This window comes from Ixodes scapularis, unplaced genomic scaffold (genome assembly GCF_016920785.2).
Source record: "Ixodes scapularis isolate PalLabHiFi unplaced genomic scaffold, ASM1692078v2 PGA_scaffold9__187_contigs__length_104089568, whole genome shotgun sequence".
In the NCBI taxonomy this organism is placed as follows: domain Eukaryota; kingdom Metazoa; phylum Arthropoda; class Arachnida; order Ixodida; family Ixodidae; genus Ixodes; species Ixodes scapularis.
Genome location: NW_024609884.1, coordinates 82,311,647 through 82,325,576, shown reverse-complemented (window position 1 = coordinate 82,325,576; position 13,930 = coordinate 82,311,647). Strand labels below are relative to the sequence as shown.

General features: G+C 42.5%; 1 protein-coding gene across 6 annotated transcripts in view; it reads left to right on the top strand.

Annotated features, from left to right (window-relative positions):
- The window catches only part of LOC8039901 (catechol O-methyltransferase domain-containing protein 1), a 71,469-nt gene that overhangs the window by 45,799 nt on the left and 11,740 nt on the right, over nt 1-13,930 (top strand). For all 6 annotated transcript variants that reach the window (XM_040213010.3, XM_040501852.2, XM_040213012.3 and 3 more), the window contains one exon: nt 8,364-8,482. In XM_040213010.3, the coding sequence (XP_040068944.1) occupies nt 8,364-8,482 (119 nt within the window). The remainder of the gene's footprint in view (nt 1-8,363; nt 8,483-13,930) is intronic.

Below are 13,930 nucleotides of genomic sequence, written 5' to 3'. Positions count from 1 at the left end.
AAGTATTTAAGTTACTAAATACCTGCTTCATAAAGTATTTAAAATACTACTCACGTTACTTTCACTGTAAAGTATCTTGAGTAGGGTAGAAATACTTAGAAATGTAATTCAATTACTTTTGAAGATGCTTCCGCATTGCTTAATTCGTATCGACGTCACTGACAACGACAATTACTATACAGCTGCGCAAATCTGGTTTACCAGTTCAGTTCAGTTCAGTTTATTGTACCTCAAAGGCATTTCAAATGAAATGCATTACATGAGGGGGGATCAAATGACATATACAGATGGCAAAAGTGTGACGACAAGGTAAACAATAGGAAAACGCAAAAAGAAAACAAAAAACTACAAACTAATAGGACAGATATCAGAACATAACATGTAGAAAAAATAATTAACAGATAAACATGTTAAGGATCAACGCTTTTCAGGTGTGCCTTGCATAGTTCACGGAATGTCTTAGGGTTAGATTCACGTACTATGGATTCAGGAAGGGAATTCCAGTTAGTAACAGCGAGAGAAAAATGGGGAATTTTGGAATTTATTAGTTCTGGCGAATAGAGGTTTAATTTTTAGGCTGTGGTCATGACGCAAGGAGATGTGAGGTGATGGGTGACAGTTGGTGTTTCGAAAATCAGAAGAGGAATAGTAAGTTTTGTGAAAAAGGACAAGACGAGCAAGTTGAGTTCTTTGAGATAGAGGGCATAGGTCAAGGTTGAATTTTAGTACAGTTACGCTTGACGTTCGCGAGTAGTCATGTGTTATAAAACGTGAGGCCTTGTTTTGCACCGATTCGAGTTTAGTAATGAGATATGATTGATGAGGCCACCAAATAAAGTTGGCGTAGTCCAATTTTGATCGGACGAAAGCCTTATAGGCAGTTAGTTTAACACAACGGGGAGTGGGGTATAGGTTACGTTTTATGTATCCTAGAGATCTGCATGCACTTGCCACTATATTGTCAATATGAGTATTCCGACTTCCAAGTTAGGTCATCAGAAAATGTTACGCCTAAATATTTGTAAGTTGGTACTTTTTCGAGAGGTAGTGTTAGTAAGGTGTAGTTACGTACAATAGGAGATCGCTGACCAGTGAATGTTAAAAGTTTGCTCTTGGTTACATTGACCTTCATCTGCCACGTGTTACACCAATGAGACAGAACATTTAGATCCTGCTGTAGTAGTAATGAATCTTCAGGGTTAGTGAGGCGACGGTAAATTACGCAATCATCCGCGGAAAGCCTAATAGATGATGTTATCTGGTGAGGAAAATCGTTAATATATATAAGAAATAAAAGCGGACCGAGAACGGTGCCCTGGGGGACGGCCGACAGTACAGGCAGGCTTGGTGATCTGGCATGCTCAAGGTGAACAGTTTGCTTACGGTTATTTAAGAATTCAGCTATCCAGAGTATAATAGATGGATGGATGTTAAGTTCAGAAAGTTTGTATAGAAGTCGCTGGTGAGGAACCGTGTCAAATGCTTTAGAGAAGTCGATGAAGATGGCATCAGTGGGTTTAGAGGAGTGAAAATTGTTATGCAAATCTGTTACAAACTCAAAAAGCTGGGTTTCGCATGAATATCCCGAGCTGAAACCATGTTGGTTGTTACATATTAATTTATTTTCCGACAAATAGTTCATGATGTGGGAGTAGACGACATGTTCAAAAATTTTGCATGGCACACTTGTCAGCGATATAGGTCTATAATTCGAGTAGTCCTGTTTGTTTCCGGATTTAAAAATAGGTAGAACTCTCCCGAATCTCCAGTCCTCCGGGAGGGTCGCCGAGTCAAGCGATTGTTGAAACAGTCTACAAAGAAGATAAGATGATATGGGTGCTTTGTTATTTTTAGAAGTTTAGGGCAAATACTGTCGTCGCCAGGGGCTGAGCTGCGGGAGAGTTTTTCGATTGCATTGAGGATACCATTTCGGTCAAAGACAATAGGTTCGCAAGAAATGTTAAGTGGTCTACAGATCGAATTACAGGGTACTGGTAAGTCTTCTACGGTGAACACGGACGAAAAATAGTTGTTAAAGACGGTAGCTTATTCAAGGTTTGTTAATACTTCGTTGAGGTCGTTGCTCAGTTTAGGGAGAGAGTCATCCTTTTTTGGACATATTGTTTTCCAAAACTTCCGAGGGTTGGCTAATAATAAATTTAGCAGGTCTTGCTTGAAGTATTTGTTCTTCGCCTTTTTTATGCTATTTTTGAATTCCTTAAAAACAGTTCAAGTACTTTGACATATCAGATACAAGGTTGGAGTTTTAACTTTGGCAAAGAGACGCTTTTTTTTATTATTTATTTTCTGAGTGTATTCGTGAACCAGGGTTGATCAGCATTCGTTTTTAACACAATTTGAGGCACAAATCGAGAATCAACTGCTTAAATTCGTCTTTTAGTAATTTCCAGTTTGACTCCACAGATCTTTCATAAAAATGGTGTTCGTATTCTGAAGCAAACTTCTTGAAAGCCTCGTTTAGGGCACATTCGTTAACCTTGCTGTATGCATTGATGAATTTAGGACTTATCTTTCTAGTTACTAATGGCTGAGACATTTCAACTAAAACAGTGTTATGATCGCTGATCCTGTCAAGAATACGAACTGACCGCAGATCATCCGCACTCGAGGTGAAAACAAGGTCCAAAACAGAATGTAACCGTGTGGGTTCGTTTACAATTTGAGCGAGACCATAGCTATGCATCAGGTTAATAAAATTTAAAGCTTCTGCACCAACCGCACAAGAGGAAAGACAAATGCCCCCCTTCCAATTTACACCTGGGCAATTAAAATCCCCGCCAAAAATAATGGTACTACCGGGAAATAAAGAAAAAACGTGCTCCATACAAACGTACAGTTTATCAACGAAAGCATTGTCACGACCAGGAGGGCGATAACAGGCGCCAACGATAACTGAAAAAAAAAAAAAAAGGATGATCTAAAGCGTACGCACAAAACTTCAAGGTCACAATCTACAGAAATAAGTGATGCATTCATGACTTTACTGATAGCAATAAGTACGCCGCCACCGCGGGAACGTGTGCGGTCGTTACGAAACAAATGAAATTATTGACTAAGAAGAACCTCGCCATCGCTAATCTCCGGCTTTAACCACGTTTCAGTTCCCAGCACAATCTGAGCACCTGAATCATGCACAGTTGACAAAAAGATATCTTGTTTAGGCAGAAGACTGCGAGAGTTCGCGACAAGTACACAGAATGGTTTATTAGCGCGCAACAAAACAAAACGGCAAAAAAAGAAAAAAATCATCGTAGGGCTATTTTATGCAGTTCAACTATATAAGGAGCAGGATATTGTCAGGAATGACAAATGATGCGGCGGCGAATAACTGAAGAAACTAGACGTTTAATGGGGCGAACTTGTGCCCAAAACAAAATATATAAGAAAGGCTAGCGTCGCAGGCGTCGATATCGGCGAAACAGCAGGATCGAGCGCTGGTGCGAGACTGATTCCAGACCGCCACGAGGAGCACCTTTTGTACCCGCGTAGGTTTCTGGAACATTCGGCATAGAACGTTCGGCGCGTAAAACATTCGTAACTCGATCAGACGACAAGGTTTTAGAACTTACGAGAATGACAAGTCAAAATAATAAATACAAGAGGAGTCCGCTTTCTGGAATCGAACCCGGAGCATCCGCGCGAGAGCGAAGCGCGGCAACCATTCGGCCACGAGCTCGCTCGGTAACGCGCGTGGCAACACACCAATATGGGGAGGAGATCAGACCGTGGCGCTCCAAGCAGTGTTGCCATCTTTTTTTTGCGCGCCCCGCTAAATTGAGATTAGGAAGTCACTAAACAGTCGCTAGATTCGCCGGGAAGTCGCTAAACTATTCGCTGAATCCCAAAAGCTTATTAAACCCTTTTAAAGTAAGTGAACCTCAAATAATCATATCTCAGGTATTTTGAGAGGTTAAATTTACCCTGAAAAACAACTAGGACTTTTTTATTTGTAATGTTTTTTGGGGAAACTACTAGGCGGTAAGTACGAAAGTACGAATAAGAAACGGGTACTTGTTAATTTTAACACGGAAATAATGATTGCTTTGTCTTCAAGAACAGTTCAATGGAACATTTCAAAGAAGAATAGTTTTTCCTCGATGGTGACTGCACTCAAGTCACCTAAATCTGCCGGTGTCGACGGTTCGTTGCCAGCTTTGTAGGCTTCAACTGTGCCACTTCGCCGAACAACTTCTTCTGGAAGTTCATAGTCGAAACACGTCTTTGCGTGCCTTTTGAGGCCAGCTCTTACAGTCAGGATGACGTTTGGCGGAGAGCACGTGGGTACGTGGGCGCGGGAGAGATGGTCTGCAGTGTTAACAGTGTTGACATGTTTTTAAAGTGCGCCACTAAATTGAGCATATACCCAAAGCAAACTCGGCTAGAGAAGCAAAAAGGTTTAGCCCGCGAGCATCTCTAAAATTGTTCAAAATAAGAAGATTACGGTTGAACACCAAAGTCGCTAAAAAAGTCGCTAGCCGCTAAATTAAAAAAAATCTGTCGCTAAATGTATAAAACAATCGCTAAATCTAGCGACAAAATCGCTGAAATGGCAACACTGGCTCCAAGCGGTTAACTTTAGAACTACACGAATGGGGACAACAACTTCAATGACTCGGCGCTCGGCTGACATGACCGAATACGGAGACAGCGTCCGGCTGGAGTTCGTGTTCTCGGGTGAGTTCGAGGAGGGGCTCTTTTGTTCCCATTTCGGCCTGCATGAACAATGCAGCCATGCAGGGTGCCCACTTCAGCACAAAAGTTGAAGTGGGTCAAGCTCGCATTCCCAGACGACTGCTTTCGGGTGAGATCCGGCACTTAACGTTACTTCGTTTATTGTTAGTATTTTTTACATTACACTGTGCCCCGCGCTTTATTGAAGAAGATGACGTGGACATTCCCACAAGGCCTGTGGGCATGTGCACAGGCCTTGTGCTGGGTAAACACCGAGGTGTGGGGACAACAAACGGGACAGAGCGTGAATATCACGTCCTGCGGCGCACCTTAGACGCATCGTTTAACTACAATCCATATTCCCTATTAGGGGAGTTCACTATAAACGAACTTGGGATACAGATATGAGTGGACGGATAACAAAGAGAACCCCATAATAGCCAGGGCAGTGGACATACCTTCTTCAAGTAGGTTGTGTTCAGAAAGGCACTCAACGTTGGGGGACGCTTTGTTGGCATTTTAAGAGGTCATACAGCTCTTAGTTCATTTCCTGTCCTGTTCTCTGCTTATCAATGTTCTTTTACAGACAGTGTTTGCCAGAGCAATAAGTGACGGCCTGACGACAAAAAGAAAAGAACCAAAAGAAAACCTTGACGTTTTGCCGTAGCGGGTTCCAAATATAAAACAAGAAAAACAAACTTTTTTTTATCGTGTCTGTCCACTTTTCATTTTTATATGTGTCATTTTCTTGAAACTCAAGTCTGCATTGTTGTCATAAATCGTTTCCCGGTCTGCGTTGCGCTCAGTGTGGCAATCTTTACTTCCGTAAAACCACCCCTTTTGTCTCGGGAGTTCTTGGGGGAAACTCTAGGAAACAAAAGGCGCCTTTGGGAAGGTGAGGGGAAAACCTTCATTATAGGAGCTTTGGGCTAAAGTATGAGTCGCAATCGGCAAAAAAGCGATGTTTTCACGAGCTCAATCAAACTCACCGTAGCTATAGTTAGCAACAGGATTTGCTCGAAAGAATGTTCACGTTTGCTCGTGCCACGCCCACGCCACTTCATACCGAAAAACTCGGAAAATGGCGAGATGTTAAACATGTATTTGAGATAATGAGTACAAGATATTTAGAAGTGTAATTAAAATCAAGTATCAAATACTCTCGATCAAAAGCATCTGCAAGATATCAAGATACTTCAAAAAGTATATTAAATACACTACCTTGAGTAGAGTATTTGAGATAGGCACATGTCTGTGTCACACCACTGAAAAAAATGTCCGTCTTCCGCCGCCCGAAGAATGGATTGCGAGTTGGTTTGGATCGCCCTTAATTTGCAATTCCCTATTATAACAAGTATAGCTGTAATTTAACTTGATTAATTTTAGTATTAGCTAGCGCAAGCTTTTCTTTTATGTGATCCAGTTACTATATTCACTGTTGCAATGACTATGTTACGCTAAACGGGGAAGAAGGGCAGAGTGCCAGCCAGGGCTGGGCAGTGTCGCGATACAAATGTATCGCGATATCTTAACGATACTTTCGATGATCTGTATCTCTGTATCAAAATACATTAAAAAATGTGTTTGTATTTCAGTAGTGAAATACATTTACAATGTATCGCTTGTATCGCGATACTTTGCCACACTTAGGTATCTCGTTACATTTGTTGCCCTTTTTAAGATACATTTAAAGGATAAAAACACCTGTGTAGTGCAAGTTTCTTCGGAATTTATAGCATGAACCGTCTCGATAACATAATCCAACTCAGTCCAACTCAACTCAGCAACATAAAAAAAAACAAAAACAAAAAAAAACAAAACAAAAAAACTGTGGTTTAAAGAAGGTTACTTGCAAGAATAACAAAATCAGCTCCTTTCGCAAAGCCTTCACCTCTTTCCAATTTAGCAGAGCGAACGCTGTAGAGGAGTCGAGTGGAGAAAAAGTACGGCCCTGTTGTCCAATCTCCCCACACTATGGATTACTCAGAAGAATATAAAACGACAATTTGAGATGCGCCCTCACGGCAAAACAGGGCTCATTTTAGGCAGACGCCTTTTGTCAAGCATGACACAGTCTTTACCGTTCTGTAACTATGTGGTTCAACGGGGATAACGTTTTTTAGAGGCATTAATGATAATAAAGAGTTTGAGGCAAGGGGTAGTGCATAAATTGGCAGGAAAAAAAAAGAGAAAAAGCATAAATTACCAATCGCCATTGCCACGAACTACACCCTCCCCACGTCGCACCGTTCGGGAACAAATGTATTTCTATAAGTATCTGTTTCTGTATTCCGGAATAATTTTTTGACGTTTCTTCAGAAGTATCTCAGGAATATCCCGTTGCATAAAAGTCGAATGTATCTCAATATCTGTATTTTGGGCACTAAAACACAGGAATCTCAGTAGCTGTATTCCCGAATACTTTTTGGAGTATCTCTGCCCAGCCTTGCTGCCAGCCTTATTTGTTGATCCTGCACAGACTTTGCCCGAGCTTTGACAGTATGACTGAGCCATCGTTAAAGCTACAGTGCACACGCAGAGACTCGTAATAATACGCGTGGCACTATATGAGGTATTCACTTGCGCAACTTCGTCCACCATTTTGTTGGCTCGTGTTGTCTAAGGAGATACCGAAGGCAAGTATTCGAATGATTCACGCGTAAGCCTTAAATGCGAAATGCACAAAACCTTAAAGTTATAAGTACGATTCTGTGTTTTTGGAGTTCATTTCTTGTGAAAGTCGGAGGGTGTTTTTCGGAGTTAATCCTTTTTTTTTTTTTTTTTTGCTGAAAATTCGGCGTATATCGGGGGAAACGAAAGAAATGGTCCCGGAACAAATGACCCCGAAAAACAATGGTCCCAGAAGAAATGGTTTTAACTGAAAAATAAGAAAACATTGTCCCGAAGTTGTGAACGACAGATGACAGGCAGCGGTGGTTCAAGCCGTTGCTTTTAGGAAGCGGTGGTTTGTCATTAGCGTAAAAAGACTAGCAATGTTTATCTACAATATGAGTGTGCAAATCTTTTTTTTTACCACTTCAGATTTCAATTTATGTGCGAAATTCACAGTGGAAGACCAAGTTCCCCGAACACGGACACACTGTGATAGGTGTCCGTGCGATACGGTACTATAGCCAGTGACAGGTTAAGAGTTCATTGGGAAGTTCCTACCCTTTAGCAGAGCGGATGCTGGAGGGGAGGCCGCCTCCTGTCTAGCGTTCGCTCTACTATAGAGAAAGAGCTGGGAGGAGTTTCCCCCGAACTCTTAACCTCTCACCGACCATAGATGGAACACATATTCCGGGCAAGTACAAAACCAAAACAGAGAGGGACATTTTTTGGGGCGTCCAGAATCAGGGTAAAGGGGAGTGACGGCGGCTGCATCAGTGCGTAGTCACGTTTGTAATCGTATAAAGAATTTAGATTAATTTCGGGTGAGGTTTAATCAAGTCTGTATGCATGATCGAGTTTTTCCAAATAAAATTTAGTTGCCAGTAGCGCTCCGTGTATCATGCACTTCTACTCTTTTTCCTAGTTCTTTGCGCTTTTACCAACTTGCACCGTTCTGATCATTTCGTTAATAATTTACCGGAGGCTGACTGCGATACATGATGGTGCAGAAATGCGCACCAAAAGAAGGCGGCTTAACACGTGTCGTGAACTTTCTTTAGGAGTGTTCACAGGGTGCAGCGCCCTGGCAGCTGCGCTAGCCCTTCCCCCGGATGGCAAAGTGGTGGGCCTCGATGTCTGCAAGGAGTACGTGGACGTCGGGAGGCCCTTCTGGAAGGAGGTGACTTCAAATCGTCTTTGATTGCACCGTCTGTATCTGGCTGCCAGTTGTACTCCATCTCACACCATTGTGCGCATACATACCGTTACTCATTACTCACTCAAAAAGTAACTAAATACGTTACTCGTTACCGATTCTCAAAAGGAACGCGTCAGTTCACCTCAACTGTATCGAGTTTCTTTTCTCGTTACTTTGACGACCAAATACACAACTGCTTTTGTTTCGTGGTTTATTGCTTTCTTTTCAGTAGTCGTTGCACTTACGCAGTAGCTGCCTCTCGAAGTCTTCATGAGTTATGTTTCCCCGCTTCCTTGAGAATACATCTTCGGCGAAGCTGATGAGTCACTCTACCGACGCGCTCGAAGGAACGGCAGTGTTGTGCTTAAGGAAGAGTTGGTGAATCTGGGATTCCCCTATCTTAATAAATTAAAAGCAGCGCGCAAAAAGGCAGGGACATAGAAGCGCGCAGGACGAGCGCTGAACTATCAACTAAACATTTATTGAAAAAAAAAAAAAAAATGGATCGAACAAGAAACCACCCTAAAATCAAACAACATCGCACAACGATGACGTGTCGCTCACCAGGCATCGATAAAATCTATATTTTTTTTTTTATGTTGGTAAATTGAAGGCTTGCTTACGCACTGCCTCGCGCCTGCTTTTTCTATTGTATGTGCCGCCAGCACCTCTCTATCAACTTTTGCGCGATTCCTGCCAATGGTTAAGGTATCTTCGAAGATGGGGTCATGAAGCAATTCGCCTGCATTGCTACCTTATTTCCCTTCTCTCTTTTGTTCTCTCTGCTTTTAGAGTTCGAAGTTGTCAATGGTTTCTGTGCCGCCCCGTGTTGGCAACCTACGGGCTGACATTCGGTCTGTGCACGATTCTATGCGGGTCAACCAACGAACCTTATTGCGTTCTCTGGGTGAAGGACATTCCCAGCTGTACAGTTTAACTGGGGATCCGGACCTCTCGGCGTAGGACGTTTCGGTGCAGGGCGTTTCGGTGCGGTCTTTCCGGTGCACGGACTTTTCGGTGCAAGGGCATTTTGGTGTAAATATGTGCCTTGAATTAATTTTAGGATTACAATTGAATTTTTTTATATCTGTAACTGCATTTTAGTATTTTCTTTTTTTAACAGCTTGCAACCTCTCCGATCAGAGCAACTCTTAATTTTAAAGCAACGTTCTCGGCTCACTGTTTTTTTCTTCTCTTTTTTTTTCTGGTGTGATTAGAGAACTGAAGTACACAGAAGCACCAAAGCGCACACACACACACACACACACACACACACACACACACACACACACACACACACACACACACACACACACACACACACACACACACACACACACACACACACACACACACACACACACACAAATACACAAATACACACACACACACAAACACACACACACATATATATATATATATATATATATATATATATATATATATCAGGGTGTCGAACCGGAACCGAACCGAACCGAAAACCGGAACCGAACCGGTATTTTTTCCGGAACTGAACCCGAACCCGAACCGTTATATTGTTATCGCGATGAACCCGAACCGGAACTGAACCGGAAAAAAAATAACGGTTACCGGCTCATGTCAAAACGGTTCGGCCACGCGCTGTTGACAATGAATGTGCTATCAATGCCATTTGTTTTTTAAGTGCCGTCAACTGACACACACCTCGCTTACATATTTTTCTTCTCCACTCAGTCTTAGGAATATAAACGCTGCATCCATGAATCTTGACATAGGAACCAGTATTGCGCTGGTCGCGGCTTGCACGGAAGAAAGAGAATTGGAAGGCTGTGCAAAAAAAAAAAAAAAAAAAAAAAATCGCCGTCACGGGATTTTATTTTCCTACAATCTCGTAAATCCTAAATGCTGCTGCGTGCTCATTTCATAACACGTTTCTAGAACGCGCGAGTTCTTGAAGCTTGCTTCCATCGGAATGAGAAAAGAAAAGGCTGTGGAGTTTGATAATAATGCATCCGGTTTCGTATAGGCACTTAGAAGCTAACATATTTGTGAGACAGCGAACTCTTCTATTTTAATAATTATCCTATTACGTCCTTCTGGCGTTGCGTTCGGTGAAGTGTTTTTCATATTCCGTATCTTGTTTAATGAAAACTTTTTTAAGGGTCTAATTTGAGTTACCGAAGGCTAGTTCAAATAAAGAAAGCTGTATTTTCTCCCCACTGTTCCTTCAATTGCTTACACGCCGAGGTGGCGGGATAGTTTGCGAGTTCTACTTGTAAGTGGGTTTGTAAGGAGGTCGCGGATTTTACAGCTACTGCGTCGGACCCAATTAGATGAAGTCCGAATGCGTAAACGTCGGTGAGGTAACCTTTGAGTGCACATAAAGAAACCATTCCTGGTGGAAATCCCTGAGCCTTACACTACGATGTATCCCGTTTTGTATGTGCTGATTTCAGATGTTTTATTTTGTCATTTATTTTGATGTTGCAAATTGTCATTTATAATTTCCGAACCGGTTCGCGAACCGGTTCAGCGCCCCGAACCGGTTCGCGGATCGAAATAATCGAACCGGAACTGAACCGGAACAAAATAAATTTACCTGAACCTGAACCGGAACCGAACCCGTATTTTTTTCGGTTCGACACACTGATATATATATATATATATATATATATATATATATATATATATATATATATATATATATATTATCATTAAAAGTGTGAACCTGAAACCATGGCTGAGTTTAGGACAAGGCAATGATCAAGCTTTTACAATTAAAAAGCAGCGTTACTCGCCAAACATTTTTTGCCGGTAGTTCGATTAATCCATATTGAAAATATGATTCCCTAGAGTTAATTCTCTAAAACGCAACATCAGCCGAACTTACACCAACTCCTGTCACTATATAAACCATACATAAAACTAATTTTGAATGTCTTTGTGGGGGACCCGGTCAACTCGCTAAAAGATTCGCCATTAGCGAGTAGAAAACGGTATTTTGCTAAGTCGCGAGCTTCGAAAGACATCTGCTATTGAAACTCACCAAAATATAAATGACCAGACAACTACCACAAAAAATCAATAAACGGTGAACTTCTTATTTGTTTATGTGTATTTCTGCCACCCAACGTTTGAATTAAAAGTCATATATTGAAATTAATCTATTACTTGAAGATACTTTTTCTATCTCTTTTATGATGTCACTTTTTTTAGTGGTCCACAAGTCTCTGGAGAAGAAAAAATCGTATTTTGTTTGTCTATTCACCGAAATGTTCGTGCACCGAAAAGTCCGTGCACCGAAATGTCGATCTGTGCACCGAAAAGTCCGTGCACCGGAAAGTCCGCACCGAAACACCCTACACCGAAACGCCCTACACTGAAAAGTCATAGGCCCGTTCGACTGACGTCTTCAGCGATAAACGTTGCTATGTGTCCTACTGTTGAGTTGTTTTTCTGGTTGGCCATCTGCCTTTGTCGCAATAGAGACATACTCAGGTTAGAATTAAAACGAGGCTGTATAAACGCTGTCGTACACGTTGCTCCTCAAAAGTAACGAAATAACGTTATTCGTCACTTGACCTTAAAAGTAACTCAACACGTTATTTGTTACTGAAGAAAGTAACTAGGTAGAAGTAACTCGTTACTAGTAACGCGTTACGTACTATCGCGGACAATATGAGCTGAAACAGCGCTCCGGCCGGCACACGGTACTACCTGCGCCGCCTGTCGCCTTGCTCCGCACACATGGCGCACCCTGAGTCCGAGATATTTTCTCACTTGCGCTCGCTGCGCCACTGCGCTCTTCCGGCCATCTGCAAGCGAGACGGTGGGTGCGACAACCGGCATGTGTGGTAGGGCGGCTGGGGAAGAAAAGATTACACTTGTCGTTTCTTTTTTGGTATTGATTTACTTTACTCTATCGCGCAAAATCCCATAGAAAAAACGCTGACTGGTTGAAGAAAAAGCATTGAAGTGTCTTAAATTTCAACTGTGATTACCGTTTTTGAAAGTCATATCAAAATGCGTTGCAGGTTGTTTTTGTTTGATGATAGGCGCATGCACAAAGTGGGACATCGTGTTTTTGTTTTTTTTTCTGTTTCACTGATCACAGCTGTTCAAAAAGCGGTAAGCATATATGTTATTGAGAAGGTTTTGTAACCTTGATTAGTATGAAAAGGTTCAAAAATATTGTTTCTTTATTACTGGGCCCATGTGTTTGTTTGAGTAAAACAAGTTGCTGACAAGACACCAGTTTTTTGTTTACGAATTCCTAGTCTTAATAAGGTGGGACAAACAGTCATATATTTGTCAAGAGAAGGAGATTGAAACTTAATCGAAATAATATTTGCAGAGGACATTGTCAGACACAAAAGGATAATAGTCGGCGTGGAAGTCCAACTGCACTATACAAGAAGATCGGGATGAAGGAGGCACCTCTCAAAAATATGCGTGGTTAACGGCGTCAAACAGTGTGTCGCAACCCTAGCATCAAGCTTTGTTCCAATCGGCAGAAGTCCAGTTCAGGGAATCCTGAGGCGCAGTAAATATTGCAAAATAATTTAATACCGCGTCATTTTCTCCTGACCCGCGACCACGACTCTCATCCTGTCTGGTAAGAAATCACAGAGCGCGGCCACGAAGTCTGGCTCAGCCCCGAAGCCAATCCCATTCACCTCCCACTGCTTTCCACAATTTGTAGGCAGTGGCGCGGTGGAGGGGAAGCCGTGACATGGCTGCCTTGATGCGCCTCCAAATGTTTTAGATGATATTCAGATCGGCTCCTTTTAGGGGCCAAGGCAGCTTCGTCAGGCAGCGCTCCTCGAGGAGATACGAGCGTGACAGCGCATTTTCCACTTCGGCGCTTTCTTGAAACGCAATGAAATGCATGTTAGATGGAAACGTGAACATTGGGCTAGCAGACGGCCGGAAAAGCGCAGTGGCGCAGCGAGCGCAAGTGATAATTTATCTCGGCCTCAGGGTGAGCCGTGTTTAGGGAGCGATGCGACAGGCGGCGCAGGTAGAACCGTGCACAGGCCGGAGCGCTGTTTCAGCTCATATTGTCCGCGATAGTACATGTCTGCGGCAAAGGCACGGACGCCGTGCATTGTTTTCGAAGTGAGTGTACAACCGTCAAAGCTAGCGCGTGGTTACATCGCGTAGCAGTTGCACAAGAGCGCGTACAAATGAAACGCTAAATTAAGACACAGGCTCGGGTATGGTGGCTATTGGCGACACGATGTTTTGGTGACGCCACCTCGCGGGCGCCCTCCTGTGACGGAGCTGGTAGGATGCGAGCAGACGACGCGCTATGTCAAAGCACGATATGTTAGTTCGCATCTATACGCCGACTAAAAACAGTTTATTTTATAAAAAAAAAAAAGTGTATGACGTTTTTGTGAGGGATCTCTCTCATCAATAACAGCGCATCAAAGTTGCTTTTTATATGTT